The sequence below is a fragment of the Lynx canadensis genome, chromosome B3 (assembly GCF_007474595.2).
Source record: "Lynx canadensis isolate LIC74 chromosome B3, mLynCan4.pri.v2, whole genome shotgun sequence".
Lineage (NCBI taxonomy): Eukaryota > Metazoa > Chordata > Mammalia > Carnivora > Felidae > Lynx > Lynx canadensis.
In genome coordinates, this window is record NC_044308.2 from 121,947,125 (window position 1) to 121,967,639 (window position 20,515).

At 38.6% G+C, this 20,515-nt stretch overlaps 2 protein-coding genes across 3 annotated transcripts in view; one reads left to right on the forward strand and one right to left on the reverse strand.

Moving 5' to 3' along the window:
• TMED8 (transmembrane p24 trafficking protein family member 8) overlaps positions 1–20,515 on the reverse strand; it is a 69,544-nt gene that overhangs the window by 34,876 nt on the left and 14,153 nt on the right. The window contains exon 7 of one of the 2 annotated variants that reach the window (XM_030319667.1): positions 12,439–13,147. The exons of the other annotated variant lie outside the window; for it this stretch is intronic. Coding sequence (XP_030175527.1) covers positions 12,970–13,147 — 178 coding nt within the window. The 3' untranslated portion in view covers positions 12,439–12,969. Of the gene's footprint in view, positions 1–12,438; positions 13,148–20,515 lie in introns of those variants that run through there. 2 annotated transcript variants of the gene reach the window in all.
• On the forward strand, positions 10–11,015 carry SAMD15 (sterile alpha motif domain containing 15). Its single transcript, XM_030319665.1, has 3 exons — positions 10–2,289; positions 3,261–3,359; positions 9,791–11,015. The coding sequence occupies exons 1-3, from the start codon at positions 256–258 to the stop codon at positions 10,025–10,027; spliced, it is 2,370 nt and encodes a 789-aa protein (XP_030175525.1). The 5' UTR covers positions 10–255; the 3' UTR covers positions 10,028–11,015.

Here is a 20,515-nt window from a genome sequence, read left to right on the forward strand (position 1 = left end):
GGAGCCGAGTGGGGCCCGCGGGCCGGAAGGGGCCGAGTGCCGGCCCCCAGGGGCCGCAGGGGCTTTGGGCAGCGGAGGCTGGTGACGCTGACGCGGGGAGGGTGACTGCGTGCTTTTGAACGCAGGTTTTTAGTCAGGGCTAGACAGAACAAGCAAAACCTTGGGAAAATTCAGGAAGACCCGACCGGAAATCATGGTATCCATAGAGACGCTATCGGAAGTTGGGGTTGCTAGGAGGCCTGAGCGCGTCGGCCAATGTGCGTCATGGCTGAAGTCCCAGAATATTACGATTCAGGCTCGGATGAAGGAGACCTGGAGTATGAGGACCTCAAACTGCCTAGGTCACTTAAAATGGCTCAAGATGGCGAAGTTGACACCACGGCAGAAGTAGGCCTGGAGCTACAGATTGACCAGGAGCCACAACCAGAGGCGGAGGAAGAGGACCTCAAATTGGGGGCGCCAGAGAATGTATACCTACACCTAAAACCGACCAGCATGTCTGAGGAAGAGATTCCCAGGGAGTCAGAGATAGACCTTTCTAGCAAGACTGATCCAGGGATGTCCCGGGAGGCACAGTCAGAAACACTCAGAAAGATGGAAGAGCTCTTCCAGGATTTGGATGTCCTTATGCATGATAAGGAAGAACCAGGCTTAGAGTCACCAGAGGAGGCCAAACTAGATCTTAGAGAGGATGTACTCATAGAGTTGGCTGAGGAAACATATCTGGAGCTACCAAAGGAGACCAAAGGGGCCTCAATTAGTGAGACTAATTTAGAGTTACCAGAAGAGACCAAATTGGAAGTTCTGGAGGATTCACTTAGAGCACAATATGAAGAAACAGGTCTAGAAACTTCAGAGCAGACCAAACTTGAATTTCCGAGTGAGAAACCAAGAAAATCAATTGAAGAGGCAGATCTACAACCGCCAGAAGTGACCACACCAGAGATTCCAAAAGAAGCACAGAGAGAGTCACCTAGGGAGGACAGGACCGAACCATCTGAGCAGGCGAAACCAGAGTTGCCAGGAGGGAAACCAAGAGAAACTGAAGAGTCAGGTCTGGAGCCCGCAGAAGAGACTAAAACAGAGGCTCCACAGGAAATACAAAGAAAAGCAACTGAGGAGAAAGAGACAGACCCACCTCAACAGACTAAAGCAGAGTTTCCAAAGGAGAAACCAAGAAATTCTACTGAGGAGGCAGGTCCACAGCCCCCAGAAGAGACTAAATCAGAGATTCCAGAGGAGGACGGAAGAAAATCAACTGAGGAGAAACAGACAGAGCCACCTCAGCAAACTAAATCAAAGTTTCTAGACCAGAAACCAACTAAGTCTAGTGAAGAGACACAAAGGAAATCAACTGAGGAGAAAGTTCTAGAGCCACTAGAAGTGACCAAATCAGAATTTCCTGAGGAAAAATCAAGAAAATCAATCAAGGAAACAGGTCTAGAGCCATCAGGAAAGACAAAACCAGAAGTTCAAGAAGAGATACTGAGAGAATCAACTGTGAAGAAAGTTTTAGAACCACTAGAGGACACTAAATCATCAGGTCAAAATGATAAGCAGAGAAAATCTACTGAGGAGATAGGACTAGCACCACCACAGAAGATCAAATCAGAGGAGACAGTAAGAGAGCCAACAGAGGAGAAAGGTCTAGAGCCACCAGGACAGACTAAACCAAAGTTTCCAAAGGAAGAACCAAGAAAATCAACTGAGGAAACAGGTCAAGTGCTGCCACAGAAGACCAAACCAGAGGTTCAAGAGAAGACACAAACAGAGGAAGCTACAGAGAAAGATCTAGAGTTACCTGATAAAGCCAAACTACCACTAAGAAAAGAGACACATGTAGAATTTTCCAAGGAAGATTGGCCAGAACTAGTTAAATTTAAGCAGTCTGTAGACAAGGATCAGCTAGAGTACTCTGACTATCAAACAAGAACGTGGTCGGTAAAAGAAAGCAAGAAAGCTAAAAGAGATTCTATGTTTGGGTCTCCCACAATAAGTGAAATAGACTCAATAAGTACAAGTTATGAGTTCTCCAAAGAACATAATGGACTGTTTGAGATTACTGATACCAGTAGTGACTTCTACGCATATGTCTCAGATTATCAGAGGGATTTGGGGGAGCCTTTTGGTGAAATAGTTGAAGATTTGTCCCCAGAGTTGAAGGAACTGGCACACAAAGATGAAGAAACCTCGCCAAAAGAAAGTATAGAGCTACAATTTGAGTATCTTAAATGGAGCCCAGAGAAAGTTGCAGAGTGGATTAGCAAGCTAGGCTTTCCTCAGTACAAGGTATACAAAAATAATGTTTTTAAAGATCACATTCTCTCATCTTTCTACCTCTTATTCCTCTTACCCTTACCTGAGCTCTTGCTTCTTCTTCCCTAGAAGGAGCATAGAAAAGTCCTGGACTATGGTAGAGGTAACTTGGATTTTAATTTTGGCCTTTCTACTGATGTATTTTGTATTTTGATAGAGGAAGGGAGGGTCACATCTGTTTCCCTATTTATCACAGTAAGTATACTTCTTTGTAATTCTTGAATAAAGACTAAAAAAATTATATAGGCCTCTTTTCATAGATAAGTATCTTTCTTTTTGACAGATTTTGTCCAAGGTAGACTTTTGGTACTTTGTCAAGTTTAGTGTCAGCTCCCTTAACTTGTACTACTAATCTTAAGTGTCTGCCCCAAAAATGTCATATGTATCATGAGCACCTAACAGTATTAATGTAAATAGTTCATCAAGAGTAGTTCTATTAAAAAGATAGAGTTAATGCCAACTATACTTCAATAAAAAATAAAAATAAAATTTTAAAAAAGGAAGCTGGGAAAAAAAGATAAGAGAAAATCTTATTTCGTTGATGCCAGCTATGTTCTTAGGCTGCCCAAAACAGCATAAGATCTGTAATCTTTTGCACCCCAGTACTTAGAAATGTAATTGAGGAATGAAAGAAGCATTGGTTGTATCATGCAAAAAAAAAAAAAAAAAAAAATATATATATATATATATATATATATATATATATATATGAGCAATGTGAAATTTAATCAAGAGCTCAGGTGGAAAAAAATGTGGGATTATTAGGATTATTATTAAATTTCAATTTGCTTTAAAATTTAATTAAAATTTTTTCTCTGTATTGAACCAGAAACAAACATGATTTGTCTCTCCCTTCCTTCTCTTCCCCCAATTCTTTCTTCTCCTTCCCAACTTCCTGCTATTTGCCATAAATCATTTGAGTGATGTTCTTGTTATACTAACAGGAGTGTTTTACCACAAACTTCATCAGTGGCCGAAAACTCATTCATGTAAACTGCTCAAACCTCCCTCAGATGGGGATAACAGATTTTGAGGACATGAAGGTGAGTTGTGTTTAATGTTTCCCTATAGAGCACTGTATTGTAGAAAAAGACCACTTATTACAAGTTGGTATTTCCAGTCATACCCTCACATAGCTACCAAGTACCACCAGATAAATATCTTACTCTTTTTATGTTCCAAGATGATACAACTATGTGTATGAGCTCTAATTTCAACTTACATTAATAGTGTACTGGATTTTCTAAATAAAAATAAGGAACAGAATTAGCAAATTAGTAACTTGTAATACAAATTCCTGAAATGTTTAAATACCAAGAATTTCAGCTTCTTATGAGAAAACATTTTTCAGAGTCTGCCAATTCATTTTGCTTCTTTGACATTTTGATTCCAAAAATACAGTATCAACAATGCAATAAGAAAAATTCTAATTATCCTTTTCTGGTCTTGCAGGAGAAGGGACACCTGGCTGGCCCAGTCAGTAGAGCATGCAATTCTTTATCTCTCAGTTGTGAGTTCAAGACCCATATTGGGTATAAAGCTCAGTTAAAGAAAAATTGGGGTGCCTGGGTGGCTCAGTCACTTAAGGGTCTGACTCTTGATTTCAGCTCAGGTTATGATATCATGGTTCGTCAGATCAAGCTCCTTGTTGGGCTCTGCACTGACAGCTTGGGATTCTCTCTCTCCCCCTTTCTCTCTGCCCCTCCTCTGCTCATGCTCGTTCTCTCTCAAAATAAATAAGTAAAACATTTTTTAAAAAATTGAAATCCTCAAATGATGAATCCAGTGGTCTATCCTTATACCTCAAGAACTTTGAATAAGCAAACTTCAGAATATTTATCAAAGTCACCAAAGTGTGACCCTCTCCTTGAGGTCACTAGAGTAATAAAAATTAAGACATTTAAAGGTATCTTAGATAAGCTTTGCTTGACACATAGGTCCACTTAAAAAAGCTAATTATACACTATGACACAGGTAACTTTTTAGAGATCACACATGAACTTAATGTTGGTTCTCAACCCTTTTGGGAGCTCTCTTGTGTCGTCTGAAATTGGCCCCTGTACTCAGAGGGCAGGGAGAGGCTGAAGAAACATGTAGGCCACTCCAGGTTGGTAGGTGGCAGTTTTAATAATAACAAAGAGAATTTACATATGAGGTTTCTCCTGGGTGGCAACAAGATGAATGATTTCCATGCCTGTCCTCTAAATCTCAAAAGTTTATAAAGAAGCCCTAACAGGGGTCAGTCATGTATACTGTGCAAGTGTTTTCAACACCACATCACCTTTCCAAGGCCATGTCCTTAGAGCAGCCTCAGGAAGCGGGGAAGGCAAGTGGAGCCCACATTCCAAGGACAGGGAAGGGGGTAAGGAGCCTCTGGGTGCCCAGGTCCAGCTCATAGGTCAATCAGCAGTCACATCTTTTTTTATCACATTCCCCCACACTTAAGCATGCTATAGATACCTTTTTTACTGATAAATAAGCACTTTTAGTTCTACCATTGTAATTACAACACCTAGTACATCCAAAATTCATCCCATAACAAAACTTACATAGTGTAATGCACTTTTCCATGATAACTCTCCTGTATCATCATTCATGGACTTGGGCAGAATAGCAGGACTGGGAAAAGAGCTGGTGGCTTGAGAGTGCAAAATTCTAGGCATGCTGATAAGAAACTGAACCCCATTTGAATGGTGCATCCCATTTACAAGCCTTGCAGTTAACATATGGCCAGTTTCTATTCTCTTCAACTTCCTTAATTATGCAATTATTCATGCCTCACCTGTAGAAAGAACTCACCATTCCCTTTGCTCTTTCTCCAACGTACTGAGAAGATGACAAAAGAGCTAGTGGGGTGGGTGAGACTGATGGGGAGTACAGAAGGGACGAAGCACTAATTCTTCTTTGAACCTGGCCAAAGGATCTCTTAAAACCACTATCCTATCATTCCCATTTGTAGTGATGCATTAGCTTGGTAAAAAGGGGAAAGGAAGTCAATCATATTTATTCTAGGGACAAGCTAAACAAGATAGCATTACACCTGCTTCAGCTTTGTCTCTTAGAGAATCTCAAAGCAAAAAAATTTTTGAGAGCACACGTGCACACACAGGGGAAAGGGACACTGGGAAAGGGAGAGAGAGAATCTCAAGCAAGCTCCACAGCCAGCTCAGAGCTTGATGCAGGACTCAATCTCACAACTGCAAGATCATGACCTGAGCCTAAATCAAGAGTTAGACACTCAAATGACTGAGCCACCCAGGTGCCCCAATTCTCAAAATATTTTTAACTGTTCACTCCATCAAGTGAACAAAAGAACTCTTGGGAAATATTTGGGGAAGAACATAGGTGAACTGCTTATTCCTTTTGTATGCATGATTTTATATTATAGAATATAACCTCATAAACTTTATATCCCAGCAATTTTACTACACTTGCCTTGTTTCAAACTATTTGAAAAGCACAGATTAATAATATGTGAGCAGATTCTCACAAGACAAAATATTTTTCTTTAACTTTCAATTTTCAGATAATTGTAGTTTTATAGAAGAGTTGCGAAGATGGTACAAAGTTCCTATGTACTCTTAACACAGCATTCCCTAATGTTAACATCTTATGTAACCATGGGGGCATTTATCAAAACAAAGAAATTACCACTGGTACAGTATTCCTAAGTAAATTATAGACTCTATTCAGATTTCTTATATTTCTCCACTGATGTCCTTCTTTTATTCCAGTATCCAACTGGGGATACCACTTTGCCTTTAGTTGTCATTGTTTCTTTGGTCTCCTCCAATATGTGACAGTTTCTTTTTTGTTGTTCATAAAGTTTTTTATTTAATTATTTTGAGAGTGAGAGAAGCGCAAGTTGGTCAGGGGCAGAGAGAGAGGGAGAGAGAGAGAATCCCAAACAGGCTCCACACTAGCAGTGTGGAGCCTGATGCAGGGCTCGAACCCATGAATCATGAGATCATGACCTGAGCCAAAGTTGGATGCTTAACTGACTGAGCCACCCAGGCACTCCTATGTGACAGTTTCTTGATCTTTGTCTTCACGACCTTGACACTTTGAAAAGTAGTGGCCAGGTATTTTGAAGACTTCCCTCAATTATGGTTTGTCTGATGTTTCCCATGAAACAAGAGATCACAGAGGTGATGAGCCCTTTTCATCTCATCAGGGAGTACATGATATCAATGGGCTATATTACTGGAGATGTGAACCTTATCACCTGATTAAGGTGGCATCTGCCAGGTTTCTTCATTATAAAGTTATTGTGTTTCCCTTTTCATATTCTATTCACTAGGAGTGAGTGAGTAGGCCTGGCCTACACTCAGAGACACAGAAATTAAGATCCACCTCCTGGAGGGAGGAGTACCAGAGCTTATGGACATATAGTAAAACGACCACAGTAATAAATATGCTGGAGAAGACACTTTGAGGCTATGCAAATTGGTTTCTCCTTAAAGTCTGGCCCACTAATTTTAGCATCCATGATGGATGCTAAACTCTTGCCTGCAACAGTTAGTATTGTGTTGTTCTGATGATGGTTTTCTATTTCCCTCATTCCTTCCATGTTTAACTGGAATGCTTTGTAAGCAATTCTATGTTTAATTGTCCCTTCTCTCCCATTTGGGAGTTCTTTCAGTTTGGCCCATGTGTCCTTTGGACAATGCTCCCCTTATTTTTTTCTAGTACTTTCTGGCACTACACATCACTTCAGACTCATTTTTTACTTTCTTTGCTGCAGCTCTGGAAGCAGCCATGTCTCCCAGGAGCCCTGGTTGCTTTTATCAGGGAATGGAATTTAGAAACCACGATGTAGCACCAGTTGTGCTTGTTGCTATGGGAGTATCATTACTTCTAGGCACTCTGAGCAGAAAGATGTAGGAAACATACGTAGATATGCAAATCTCATGTAGATACAAATTTCTATTTATTTCTGTAAGCATGAGTTCATCCTGTTATCTCTGACTCTAGTCCAGCACCACTGGGTTCATTCTAGCCTTCCCATCCTTCCGATTCCCTACCCTACTTTGCTTCTTTATAACTTCTTTCTCTGATAGGAGAAACCTGATTCTCTTTATCTATAAATATGTATATGAGAAACAAATTACCAACAGAGTACAGTGTTTGTCTACAGTTGTTCTTGTCTTTAGCCTTACACCACCTAGACAAAGCACTGTTTTTCAAAGTTATTTAGGTCAGCTAAATAACTTTCTTCCCTATCTCCTTCAGTGAGATTATGTCTTACTTTGTAATACAATTATATTCATTTGTCCACAGCCTATATTCTATATGGGTTCCTGAGACGTCCTGGCTTTTTAAAAATTTGCATAAAGTCACTCCTTGCAGTCTATAGTTCTGTGGGTTTTGACAAATGCACAGGATCATGTATCCACCACACAGAACCATAAAGAACAATTCTGTCCCCCTTGTGTCCCTTTGGTAGTCAGCCTATCCCCTCACCCCAATCCCTGGCAACCACTAATCTGTTTTTAGTCCCTATAGTTTTGCCTTTTCCAGAATGTCATATAAATGGAATCAAATAATATATAGCCTTTGAGTCTGGCTTCTTTCCCTTAGCAAAATGCATTTAAGATTAATCCACATTGTTGGGGCACATGGAAGCCTCAGTCAGTTAAGTGTCTGACTCTTGATTTTGGCTCAGGTCATGATCTCATGGTTTGTGGGTTCAAGCCCCCCATCAGGCTCTGTGCTGACAGCATGAAGCCTGCTTGGGATTCTCTCTCCCACTCCGATCCTTACCTCCCCTGCACCCCCCCCGCCCTCTCTCTCAAAATAAATAAATAACCTTAAAAAAAAGTTTAATCAACATTATTATATGAATCAACAAGCAGATTTTAAGGAGACTATACAATCTGTTTTAATAATGGTGGTATAGATAATTCATATTTGAACCATAATGATGACGTCTTTAGGGTTTTTTTTTAAATTTTTGTAATGTTTATTTATTTTTGAAAGAGAGAGAGTGCAAGCTGGGGAGGGGCAGAGAGAGAGGGAGACACAGAATCTGAAGCAGGCTCCAGGCTCCAAGTTGTCAGCACAGAGCCAGACGCGGGGCTCGAACTCACGGATCACCAGATCATGACCTGAGCCGAAGTCTGACACTTAAATGACTGAGCCACCCAGGCACCCCGACATCTTTAGGTTTAATTATAGGTTCCAATTATGTAAATGTGCATAGTTACATACATAAGGTAACCACAAACAGTATGTATTATATTGTTAATGATGAAGCAAAACTATCCGTAGCTTACAAATAAAAGAATAGCAGCCTTTAAAAACCATAATCAACACAGAATAAAATGATGATATAGTAATAATAGAATCCTCTTGAAAACTAGACAGATTCTGCATGAGACCATTTGCATTGAACATGAGGCTCCATCCTAGAACACAGAACTAAGAATCCTTAGGAAACTCTTATAATCTTCATAAATATCTGTATTCCTGTAATCCTTACTAACTTAAGTTACTAGTAAATTGCTCTAAGTCTTCGGCAAAAATAAGATCTGCTGCTTATCATTTATCAGACCTAATGAAAGAACTCACAGTTTTATATTAATTTATAGCCCATCAAAGGTCCCTCATGGTCCATTGATGAACTTCAGACATAGAATTAGATGAGAGACGGTTAGATTTTATTTCCTGATTCCACATCTAACCAGTAGCTTTGTAACACTTTTAATTTCTGCATTAGAATATTAAACAGTATTGGGCTCTCTCAGCCTGCAGTAGGCACATAGTTCTTTTGGTTAATAGTGAATAAATCTGTCTATGATTACAGGGTCCCTCCTGGGGGCACCATCTGTTAACCTCAGTGAATTTGTGAAAGAACCTGCTCTGGTCAGGGGCACTCAGGGTGAGGTGCTGACCTAACAAGGTGCTCGGTGTAGCAGCATCAATTACAAATGAGAATTCTTAAGAGCCACCTGTAGTAATTTGGATCTCTAATTCTAATAAAACAGCTGGAACTTTAATGTCTGCTTTTTAGTGTTTGAGATTTGTTTTTAGTCAAACAAATTAAGTAACTATTTGAGTTATTATTTTTTTCTTAATTGCAAATTAACTGAGCCCCTTATAGACAAGTTATGTATTAACCTTCCCAGAGACAGTCATGGCTCTTAATCTGAACATATTATCTGCTCATATGGCTGATCAGATTGCTCAGCCAAAAGAAAGAAATGAACGCATCCGTGGCAAGCCATTGCCAAGAGCCTAGAAACACCTTTAAATGGAACTTATAAAAAGGTAATAAATCATTTGATGTTTCTTATAAGGACTTTATTTTGAGAAGGCCAGGCTAGTAAGCATTTCCATGTGTTATTTCATTATTTTATTTTCCCTTAGAAATAACTTAAAAGGTTACCATTCAAAAGGCCTAGGAAAATAAATAAAGCTTCTTTAATTTATATTTTCAGTTAACCCCATTAAAAAAATTGTTCTTGTATTTTAGGTAATTTCTCGGCATACACGGGAGCTACTGGGAATTGAAGAGCCATTATTCAGACGCACCATCACCCTTCCCTACAGGGACAATATAGGCTTATTTTTAGAGCAAAAAGGTCATACTGGGGTAAAATCTGATTCCTTGACCTTATCTGAATTTGTGCAAGCAGCAGGATTACAGGACTATGCTCCAAAAGTAACTGCCCCTGAAAAGAATGAAGCATTGTATTACACTGAACCGTAGGGAAGAGCCATTTCACTTACCTGAAAGATCAAACTAAACTACTTGGGGGAAGAAGTATGGTCTTTTGGGTTCTCTTTTTATCTTCTTCATTAAGGATCAGAGTCAGAACTCCTGGCTCCACCCCTAGTTCTGTCAGCACCTCGCAGCACCTTCCTTTTATTTGGGTTTCAATTTAGCTCCATGTTTAAACAAAGATATCAATATTTCTCTTTCTGGGTAATTATAAGGATTCCTGATAAATTTCAGTAATGTATCTGGTATAGGAACATGTTAGGGAAATGGAATTAAAAGTAAAATCTCCTGCCAACCTAAATAATCTTCTCGACAAATGCAGAAAAAGAAACAGTTGTATTATTGAATCAGCATTAAATCAGTCAGTGATGTATATCACAGGCAAGCTGCTAAAGAAGACTGCAAAGTCGAGGAGATCTCACCCTTTTATATAGCCAGCCAGACAGAATCCATTACTTACATGTTAACTGTCTGTATCCAAAAGAAAAAGAAAACTTCTCATATCTTTATGACAAACATGAAGTTACTATTGGAGCCAGGCACTTAGGCCCAAGAGATAAGGTGCCATCCTCCTTAATGCTCACATTTCAAAGAGATGGCCCCAAAGCCCCCCAAACAGACAGTCTTGGGATGTAAAACTGGTAGGTGACTTACTCAACTTTTTAGAAGATTTATGTACATGTCAAAAACAGAAAAATGACTTAAATTACATGTTTTGTAAAGGAAATGTTGTAAGGAAAGGGAGGAGGGGAGTTCTTTCATTTTTTGCATCAGAGAAAAAAATTTTAATATTTTTTAAAATTTATATTTATCCTTACAAACAACATGGCTTAGAGGAGTACCACTGGACTATGGAATACGGACTGGAGTTTGTTTACCAGGCTCTTTTATGTGGTACTTTCCAGACCTTTATAAAATAAAATTCAGGGTGTGCCTGGCTGGCTCAGTCAGTAGAGAATGCAACTCTTGATGTCAGGGTTATGAGTTTGAGCCCCACATTGGGGGTAGGGTTTACAGAAAGGAAGGAAAGGAAAGGGAAGGAAAGTAAAGGAAAGAAAAGAAAGGAAAGAAAGAAAGAGAGAAAGGAGAGAAAGAAAAAGAGAGAGAAAGAAAAAGGAAAGAGAAAAAAAGGAAGGAAAGAAGAAAGAAAGAAACAAAAAGAAAGAAATTGAATGAAAGAATGAATGAATGAATTCAGAGTCTACCCATAACTGACTGCTCAAAAAAAAAGATAAAATAGTTCGTGTTGCTTGAATGACTCCAGTTCCTCTCTAGTTTACAGGCTTAACTGTTCTTTCTCTTCCCAGCCTCACTTCTTAGTCCTAAAAGCCACTAAAGGGCTACCATAATCCAGAAAGGCAATGATGTACCCTGTCCAGTTCCCTACACCTGAATGAATAGTCAAAGGAATCAATTTCGGGGCGCCTGCGTGGCGCAGTTGGTTAAGCGTCCGACTTCAGCCAGGTCACGATCTCGCGGTCCGTGAGTTTGAGCCCCGCGTCAGGCTCTGGGCTGATGGCTCAGAGCCTGGAGCCTGTTTCTGATTCTGTGTCTCCCTCTCTCTCTGCCCCTCCCCTGTTCATGCTCTGTCTCTCTCTGTCCCAAAAATAAATAAATGTTGGGAAAAAAAAAAATTAAAAAAAAAAAAAAGGAATCAATTTCTTTTTTTTTGTACTGAGAAAAGGAACAGTACCTCAAGTTAGCATTCGTACCAACTGTTAATATTTGATGATGCATCTACTTTTTTCCCACATTGGATCAATGAAATTTTATCTCAAACCATTCTACAACATACCATTGAGTTTGCCTGGCTCACAATTATGCAAAAGAGAAAAAAGTAAATGATTAATCTAACACAATGGTGGTTTACAAGTATAGTGAACAGTTTTGTTCAAAAGCACTTTAGCGTTTAGCAAACAATTGTCCTGTTCAATGACAAAGCATAGTCAGTGTCCTCCTTTCTCAACCTGATGGTCACTGCTATTGTTTTCTACTCTATTATAACTGACATAAAGTATTTGCAAAATGTAAAGGCAATAACTTTGCAGTGTAGGAATAATATCTATATTTTGCAAAATTATTTTTAGCCATGTAATATAAATGCCAGCCATTTATAAAAATGGTTTTGTGGTTTAAAATGGTTTAAATGGGGGTGCCTGGGTGGCTCAGTCGGTTAAGTATCTGTCTTCAGCTCAGGTCACGATCTCACGGCTCGTGAGTTCGAGCCCCACGTCGGGCTCTGTGCTGACAGCTCAGAGCCTGGGGTCTGCTTTGGATTCTGTGTCCCTCTCTCACAGTGCCCCTCCCTCGCTCATGCTCGTCTCTCTCTCTCTCTCTCTCTCTCTCTCTCTCTCTCTCTCTCAAGGATAAATAAAACATTAAAAAAATAAATACAAATAAAAAATAAAATGGTTTAAATGGGAACAGCTTTAAATAAGATAATTCCAGAACAGTCATATATAGCTGAAATAAGCATGAAATGAGTCATAATTCAATTAAGATTGTTTACCACACATTTTACTTCTTTATCCAAAATGGTAGGAAAAGCAAGCTGTATCGTTTTTCAGCTACTCACTGCTACAGGAGAACAAGCTGCAATATATACTGTCTAAACAGCTAATAATTTAGCTTTTAGAAGTGAAATAATTTATATTAACACGGCTTTCCTAGGGAAGCGTCTTACTTAAGTGTGTCAGGTTATATAGTTTCTTTTGGTTGCTTCCAAAAGCCAGACATACCCAAATATACTGATGTAAAAGACTTCTTGTTTTATTCTATATTTTAAAGAACATCAGTATAATTTTCTAATTCCTTAATGCCCAACATGTGGCAAACACAATGTAATCACATGATTCCTAATGTGAATTGTGATAATTAGGGTACAACCATTGTGGAAGGGAAAAAACCCCTGATTCCTGAGGTCTCTTCTCTTATTGGGAGGGAGAGCCTCTGGAGACCACTGGCTGCTGTTTTTTGGTTAGGGAGATGCCAAATGAATCACAGTATAGAAGGGTAAGGTGGTCCTGGAGAGCAGTACTGGTTGAGAGCTGCTGACTAAAGGGAGTTTCCTTGAGTTGCACAGCAGTCAGATCAAACCAGGGGAAAGGCCTGGAGTGAAAAAAAAATACTGTTACTTTTTAACGTCTGTTCAGTACATCTGATTTGGCTGTTAAACAGAACAGGAAATAAGGTACTTTATTTTTATATCAAACTAATTAAAATTCATAGTTAAACATTCAGCTAGAACTATTCACTATGTGGATTTAATTGTACTTATGATTTTTGTACTTATGTACATTTTTCTAAGTGTGCAGGAATTCATAATTAATTAAAGAATGATTATAATAATGACATTGATGTTCTTTTCAGTATATTTCCCTTGAATTTAGAAATAGAATATGTAAGAGGATCATGGACATTAGGAATACAAAAGATCTCATTTCTTTTTAGCTGTTCTCTTCAACAGGGGTGCCTGGGTGGTTCAGTCGGTTAAGCGGCTTACTTTGGCTCAGGTCATGATCTCATGGTCGGTGAGTTTGAGCCCTGCCTCGGGCTCTGTGCTGACAGCTCAGAGCCTGGAGCCTGCTTCGGATTCTGTGTCTCCTTCTCTCTCTCTCTCTCTCTCTCTCTCTCTCTCTCTCTCTCTCTCTCTCTTTCTGCCCCTCCCCTACCTGCACTCTGTCTCAAAAATACATACTAAAAAAAAATTTTTTTTAAAGATATCTTCTTCAACAAATGGGGTGCCTGGGTGGCTCAGTTGTTAAGCGTCCAACTTCAGCTCAGGTCATGATCTCACGGGTTCATGACCGGGGTCTGTGCTGACAGCTTGGAGCCTGAAGCCTGCTTCAGATTCTGTGTCTCCCTCTCTCTCTGCCCCTCCCCAGCTGACACTCTGTCTCTATCAAAAATTAATAAAAAGCATTAAAAGAAAAAAAGATATCCTCTTCAACTTATTAAGGTATATAGATCAACACATGTATAGGGGCTTTCAAGTCTTTTTTTTTTTTTATCTATAAGTTCCCCTTCCTCTTTTTTTTCCTTGCAGTTTTTTTGTTGAAGAAATTAGGTTGTTTATCCTCTAAAATTTCCCATATTCTAGATTTTGCTGATAATATCTCATGGTCATTTAACATTTTCCTGTCTCTTGAATTTATATCTATACTTGATCAAATTCTGGGGTTTTTTATAAGAGTATTTCATCTGTATCTGTTTTTATCCAGAAATATATTGTCTCTCTTTCTGCAGTGTTAAGACTGATTAATGGATTCAGTCTGATCTATTCATTATAAAGCTCCCCCATCAACTTTTCACCTATAGTTGCCTAGATTCATTATTTCATTAGAGTTTACAAAATGATGATATTCTACCACTCCTTCATTTAAGAAGGAATCTTTCAACTTTATAAATAGTGCCAGAAGCCAAGAGCAAACATCCTACTCAGTAATTTGACATTAAAAACATAGCCTATTTTCAAGTTCATTTGTCACAGCAAATATTGAGAGTAGTTACCTCTTGAAAATGGGATTTAAGGGAGGTACTTTCACTTTCTGTTTGGTACATTTTAGTTGATATCCTATTTACTATAAACATTTGTTACTTTTCTAATTTTTAAAGTCATTTTTTAAAAATTCACATGAAATGGCACAAAAACAGACACATAGACCAATGGAATAGAATAGAAACCCCAGAACTAGACCCACAAACGTATGGCCAACTCATCTTTGACAAAGCAGGAAAGAACATCCAATGGAAAAAAGACAGCCTCTTTAACAAATGGTGCTGGGAGAACTGGACAGCAACATGCAGAAGGTTGTAACTAGACCACTTTCTCATCCCATTCACAAAAATAAACTCAAAATGGATAAACGACCTGAATGTGAGACAGGAAACCATCAAAACCTTAGAGGAGAAAGCAGGAAAAGACCTCTCTGACCTCAGCCGTAGCAATCTCTTACTCGACACATCCCCAAAGGCAAGGGAATTAAAAGCAAAAGTGAATTACTGGGATCTTATGAAGATAAAGAGCTTCTGCACAGCAAAGGAAACAACCAACAAAACTAAAAGGCAACCAACCGAATGGGAAAAGATATTTGCAAATGACATATCGGACAAAGGGCTAGTATCCAAAATCTATAAAGAGCTCACCAAACTCCACACCCGAAAAACAAATAACCCAGTGAAGAAATGGGCAGAAAACATGAATAGACACTTCTCTAAAGAAGACATCCAGATGGCCAACAGGCACATGAAAAGATGTTCAGCGTCGCTCCTTATCAGGGAAATACAAATCAAAACCACACTCAGGTATCACCTCACACCAGTCAGAGTGGCCAAAATGAACAAATCAGGAGACTATAGATGCTGGAGAGGATGTGGAGAAACGGGAACCCTCTTGCACTGTTGGTGGGAATGCAAATTGGTGCAGCCGCTCTGGAAAGCAGTGTGGAAGTTCCTCAGAAAATTAAAAATAGACCTACCCTCTGACCCAGCAATAGCACTGCTAGGAATTTACCCAAGGGATACAGGAGTACTGATGCATAGGGGCACTTGTACCCCAATGTTCATAGCAGCACTCTCAACAATAGCCAAATTATGGAAAGAGCCTAAATGTCCATCAACTGATGAATGGATAAAGAAATTGTGGTTTATATACGCAATGGAATACTACGTGGCAATGAGAAAAAATGAAATATGGCCTTTTGTAGCAACGTGGATGGAACTGGAGAGTGTGATGCTAAGTGAAATAAGCCATACAGAGAAAGACAGATAGCATATGGTTTCACTCTTATGTGGATCCTGAGAAACTTAACAGGAACCCATGGGGGAGGGGAAGGAAAAAAAAAAAAAAAAAGAGGTTAGAGTGGGAGAGAGCCAAAGCATAAGAGACTGTTAAAAACTGAGAACAAACTGAGGGTTGATGGGGGGTGGGAGGGAGGAGAGGGTGGGTGATGGGTATTGAGGGCACGTTTTGGAATGAGCACTGGGTGTTGTATGGAAACCAATTTGACAATAAATTTCATATACTAAAAAAAATAAATAAAAATAAAAAAAATAAATAAAATCAAAGTCCACTAAATAATTAACTAAAAAAAATAAATAAATAAATAAATAAAATAAAAAAAATAAAAATTCACATGAAAAATAAATGCATAAGGATTTTGGAAAATAATAGGGGTACCTGGGTGGCTTAGACAGTTAAGCGTCCAACTTCGGCTCAGGTCATGATCTTGCAGTTCGTGAGTTTGAGCCCTGTGTCAGGCTCTGTGCTGACAGCTTAGAGCTTGAAGCCTGCTTCAAAGTCTGTGTTTCCCTCTCTCTCTCTGCCCCTCCCCTGTTCATTCTCTATCTCTCTCTAAATACATAAACATTAAAATTTTTTTTGGAAAATAATAATGAAGAGGACTTGCCCTATCAGATACAAAAATATAGAAACACATTACAGCAATTAATCATAGCATGTGAGCTTTGGCATGGCAAAGGAAACAATCAGCAAAACTACAAGGCAACTGACAGAATGGGAGAAGATATTTGCAAATGACCTATCAGATGAAGAGTTACTATCCAAAATCTATAAAGAACTTATCAAACTCAACACCCAAAAAATAAATAATCCAGTGAAGAAATGGGCAAAAGATATGAATAGACACTTTTCCAAAGAAGACATCCAGATGGCTAACAGACACATGAAAAAATGTTCAAAATCACTCATCATCAGGGAAATACAAATTAAAACCACAATGAGATACTACCTCACACCTGTCAGAATGGCTAACATTAACAACTCAGGCAACAACAGATGTTGATGAGGATGCGGAGAAAGAGGAACCCTATTGCACTGCTGGTGGGAATGCAAACTGGGCCACTCTGGAAAACAGTATGGAGGTTCCTCAAAAAATTAAAAATAGAACTACCCTATGACCCAGCAATTGCACTACTAAGTATTTATCCAAAGGATATAGGTGTGTTGTTCTGAAGAGGCACATGGACCCCAATGTTTATAGCAGCACTATCGACAATAGCCAAAGTATGGAAGAGCCCAAATGTCCATCAACTGATGAATGGATAAAGAAGTACGCGCGCGCACACACACACACACACACACACACACACACACACACACACACACTGGAATATTACTTGGCAATCAAAAATGAAATCTTGCCATTTGCAACAACATGGATGAAACTAGAGGGTATTATGCTAAGTGAAATGAGAGAAAGACAAATATCATATGACTTCACTCATATGTGGAATTTAAGATACAAAATAGATGAACATAAGGGAAGGGAAGCAAAAATAATATAAAAACAGGAAGGGAGACAAAACATAAAAGACTTAAATTCAGAAAACAAACCAAGGGTTGCCAGAGGGGTTGTGGGTGGAAGGAAAGACTAAATGGGTAAGGGGCATTAAGGAGGGCACTTGTTGGAATGAACACTGGCTATTATAGGTAGGGGATGAATCACTGGATTCTATTCCCGAAATCATTATTGCACTATATGCAAACTTGGATGTAAATTAAAAATAAAAATAAAGTTGATGACAAAAAAAATCATAGCATAGGAATAGAAAATAGGCCCACAGTTCAGAATACAGTCCAGAAATATACCCATAAATATCCTGCATTTTATTAAATAATAAAAATCATATTTCAAATTGGTAGGAAAAGGAATGGCCACTCTATAAATAATGTAGGACAATTGGCTTTCCAAAATGAATAGAAGATACTAAAAATCCAAAACTGCTTAAAGATTTAAATATTTTAAAAATAAAATACTAGAAGAAAATATAGAATATCTTAGGATGAAGATGGTCTTTATAAGTATGATTTAAAACCCCAAAGCCATAAAGCAGTGATTTGACACTTTCGACTACAAAAATGAGAATCTCTGAGCAGCAAAAGGTACAAAAAAGAAAGAAAAATATGGAAATTATTTCCAATATACATAATGTATTCCTACTGAAAACCTTCTCTGAAACAATATATAAAAGCAAACAAAAGAGAAACCAATAGGCAAAGAATATATAATGAGAACGAGGGAGAACACAAGAGCAACAACTTGGAAGCTGGAAAAAATATGGACAAATAATAACACTGAGCTGAATCGAAGTCAGCAACAGGGAGAACCAAGACACAGTCCATTTACGTCATAGAACCCACAAAAGACTCAAGATGTAGTGGGACTCAGTACATCAGAAGTGGAGATGAGATGGGACTCAAAATAGGATGATGGACTGAAAATCTTAAAAAAGAGAGAGACCCTCACAGCACACTACCCAATGCTGCACAGTTAGGAGACTGTCCCTCCTCCTCCCCAACAGAAGATTTATTCTCTAGAAGAGTTAAATAGAGGGTCTTGGGGGGCACCTGGCTGGCTCAGTCAGTGGAGTGGGCAACTCTTGATCTCAGGGGTCATGAGTTTGAGACCCACATTGGGTGTGAAGATTACTTAAATAAATAAGACTTTAAAAAAAAATAGGGAGTCCCTGGACAAGGAGACAATAGGCACTGTTGCGGGCAAGGATTTGCTGAATAGAAGGGATATAAAGTAAAAAAATATAAGCAATAAGATGACCCCTCTTCTTATACACATACATAGCTTTCTTTCCCCCAGTTGGGTCCCAAAGACTTAAACCAATATTCAGCGTTTCCCAAGGAAATAGCTGACCAAATCATTCTGTAGTAATGACTACAGTAACAGAGTTTCCAATCAACTTTTTAGTAACCAGGACCTTAAATATGAGCAAAGCTCTCCATATACGTACTTGAATAAAGCTTCTCAAATCCATGATAGAAACCAAAACAAGTGATCAGTACAGATTCCTCACAGAAGAAAAAAAATTCATTTACATTCTCAAAGGGATAAGAGATGGTATTGCATAGTGAAATGACAACAGGATGCTACATAAAAAGGAATATTTTGAGACTTAAAAATTTTGAAAATATTCAGAATATACCAAAAATTAAAATATGCTCAAAATATGATAGCAAAAACAGTATAGTTGAAATCTCTCAGAAAATAGAAATAGACAAAGATATTAAAAATAGAAAAGATAGGGGCACCTGGGTGGCTCAGTCAGTTAAGCATCTGACACTTGATTTCAGCTCAGGTCATGATCTTGTGGTCGTGGGATCGAGCCCCATGTTGGGCTCCATACTAAGCATGGAACCTGCTTGAGATTCTCCCTCTTTGTCCCTCCCCATCTTCCTAAAAATAATAATAATAACAACAACAACAATAATAATAATAATAAATAATTTAAAAATAGGAAAGATAAAGAAAATCAGAGTTTCAGTCCAGGAGGTTCAACATTGGACTAAACAGAAGAGACAAAACAGGAAAGGGGAGGAAATTATCAAAGACATAACTGGAGAAAAGTAGAGAATTTGACATTCAGGTTAAAAAGGACTGCTGAATGTTCTGTTTCTTTTATGGGTACCAGTTACATGCATATTTCCTTTACAATAGTTCATTAAACTGCATTATTTAGGAATTAATGGAATATGCACTTTTCTGCATAAGTGTTATATTTCACAAATTTTTTTTTAATTAAGGGGGAAAGGAGAAAGGCTCACCATGTGCCTAGCACAGTGAGTTAAAATAGACCTACATCAAAAATAAAATAAAATAAAATAGACCCAAATTCATCACCCATCATAAAATTTCAGGATACTGAGGTCAAAAGATCCGAAAAGCTTCCAGGGAGAAAAGGAACAGATTTCAAAAAAAGTTTGAATTCAAGAATTAGAATGGCATTGTACTTCTCAACAGCAACTCTGTCTGGGGCGCCTGGGTGGCTCAGTCAGTTAAGCGTCCAACTTCAGCTCAGGTCATGATCTCACAGTTCGTGGGTTTGAGCCCCTTGTCAGGTTCTGTGCTGACAGCTCAGAGCCTGGAGCCTGCTTCAGATTCTATCTCTCTCTCTGCCCCTCTCCTACTCGCGCTCTGTCTCCCTCTCTCTCTCAAAAAATGAGTAAAAACATTTAAAAATTTAAAAAAAAAAAAAAAAACCCAGCAACTCTGTGAGACAATGAAGCAATGCCTTTAAAACTCTGAGGCAAAATTACTTCTAACTTAGAATTCTACACCTGGCTATGTTCTCATAAAATATTAGGTTAGAATAAAAACATTTTCAGACACAGTCTCTATAATTACATTGTTTTCAAAAGAAGCTACCGAAAGAAGATATGATCCACCACTATGAAAGAGTAAACCATACCAGAGGAAGAGGGATCCAGGAAAAAGAGATCCAATGTAAGAGAGAAAAAGGAATCCCAGGCTAAGGGTGAAGGGAAATCCCCAAACTAGAAGTGCTTCACTGGCCTTTGGTGATTAATTAGAATTCGAGAGATGGGAGACAATCAAGGATTACTTCCAGGCTTCTGTTTAAACAACTTGGCAAAAGAGCATGTAATTAGGTAAGAAACACCAGCAGAGCAGGTATGAGAACAGGTATGCTTCTGGACATGTTGAG

Bases quoted from the DNA above. Each gene is read 5' to 3' on its own strand.
- SAMD15 (XM_030319665.1), top strand. From the start codon at position 256: ATGTGCGTCATGGCTGAAGTCCCAGAATATTACGATTCAGGCTCGGAT. The intron at 2,290-3,260 runs GTATACAAAAAT...TTATACTAACAG, and splicing joins TAGGCTTTCCTCAGTACAAG to GAGTGTTTTACCACAAACTT. The intron at 3,360-9,790 runs GTGAGTTGTGTT...CTTGTATTTTAG, and splicing joins CAGATTTTGAGGACATGAAG to GTAATTTCTCGGCATACACG.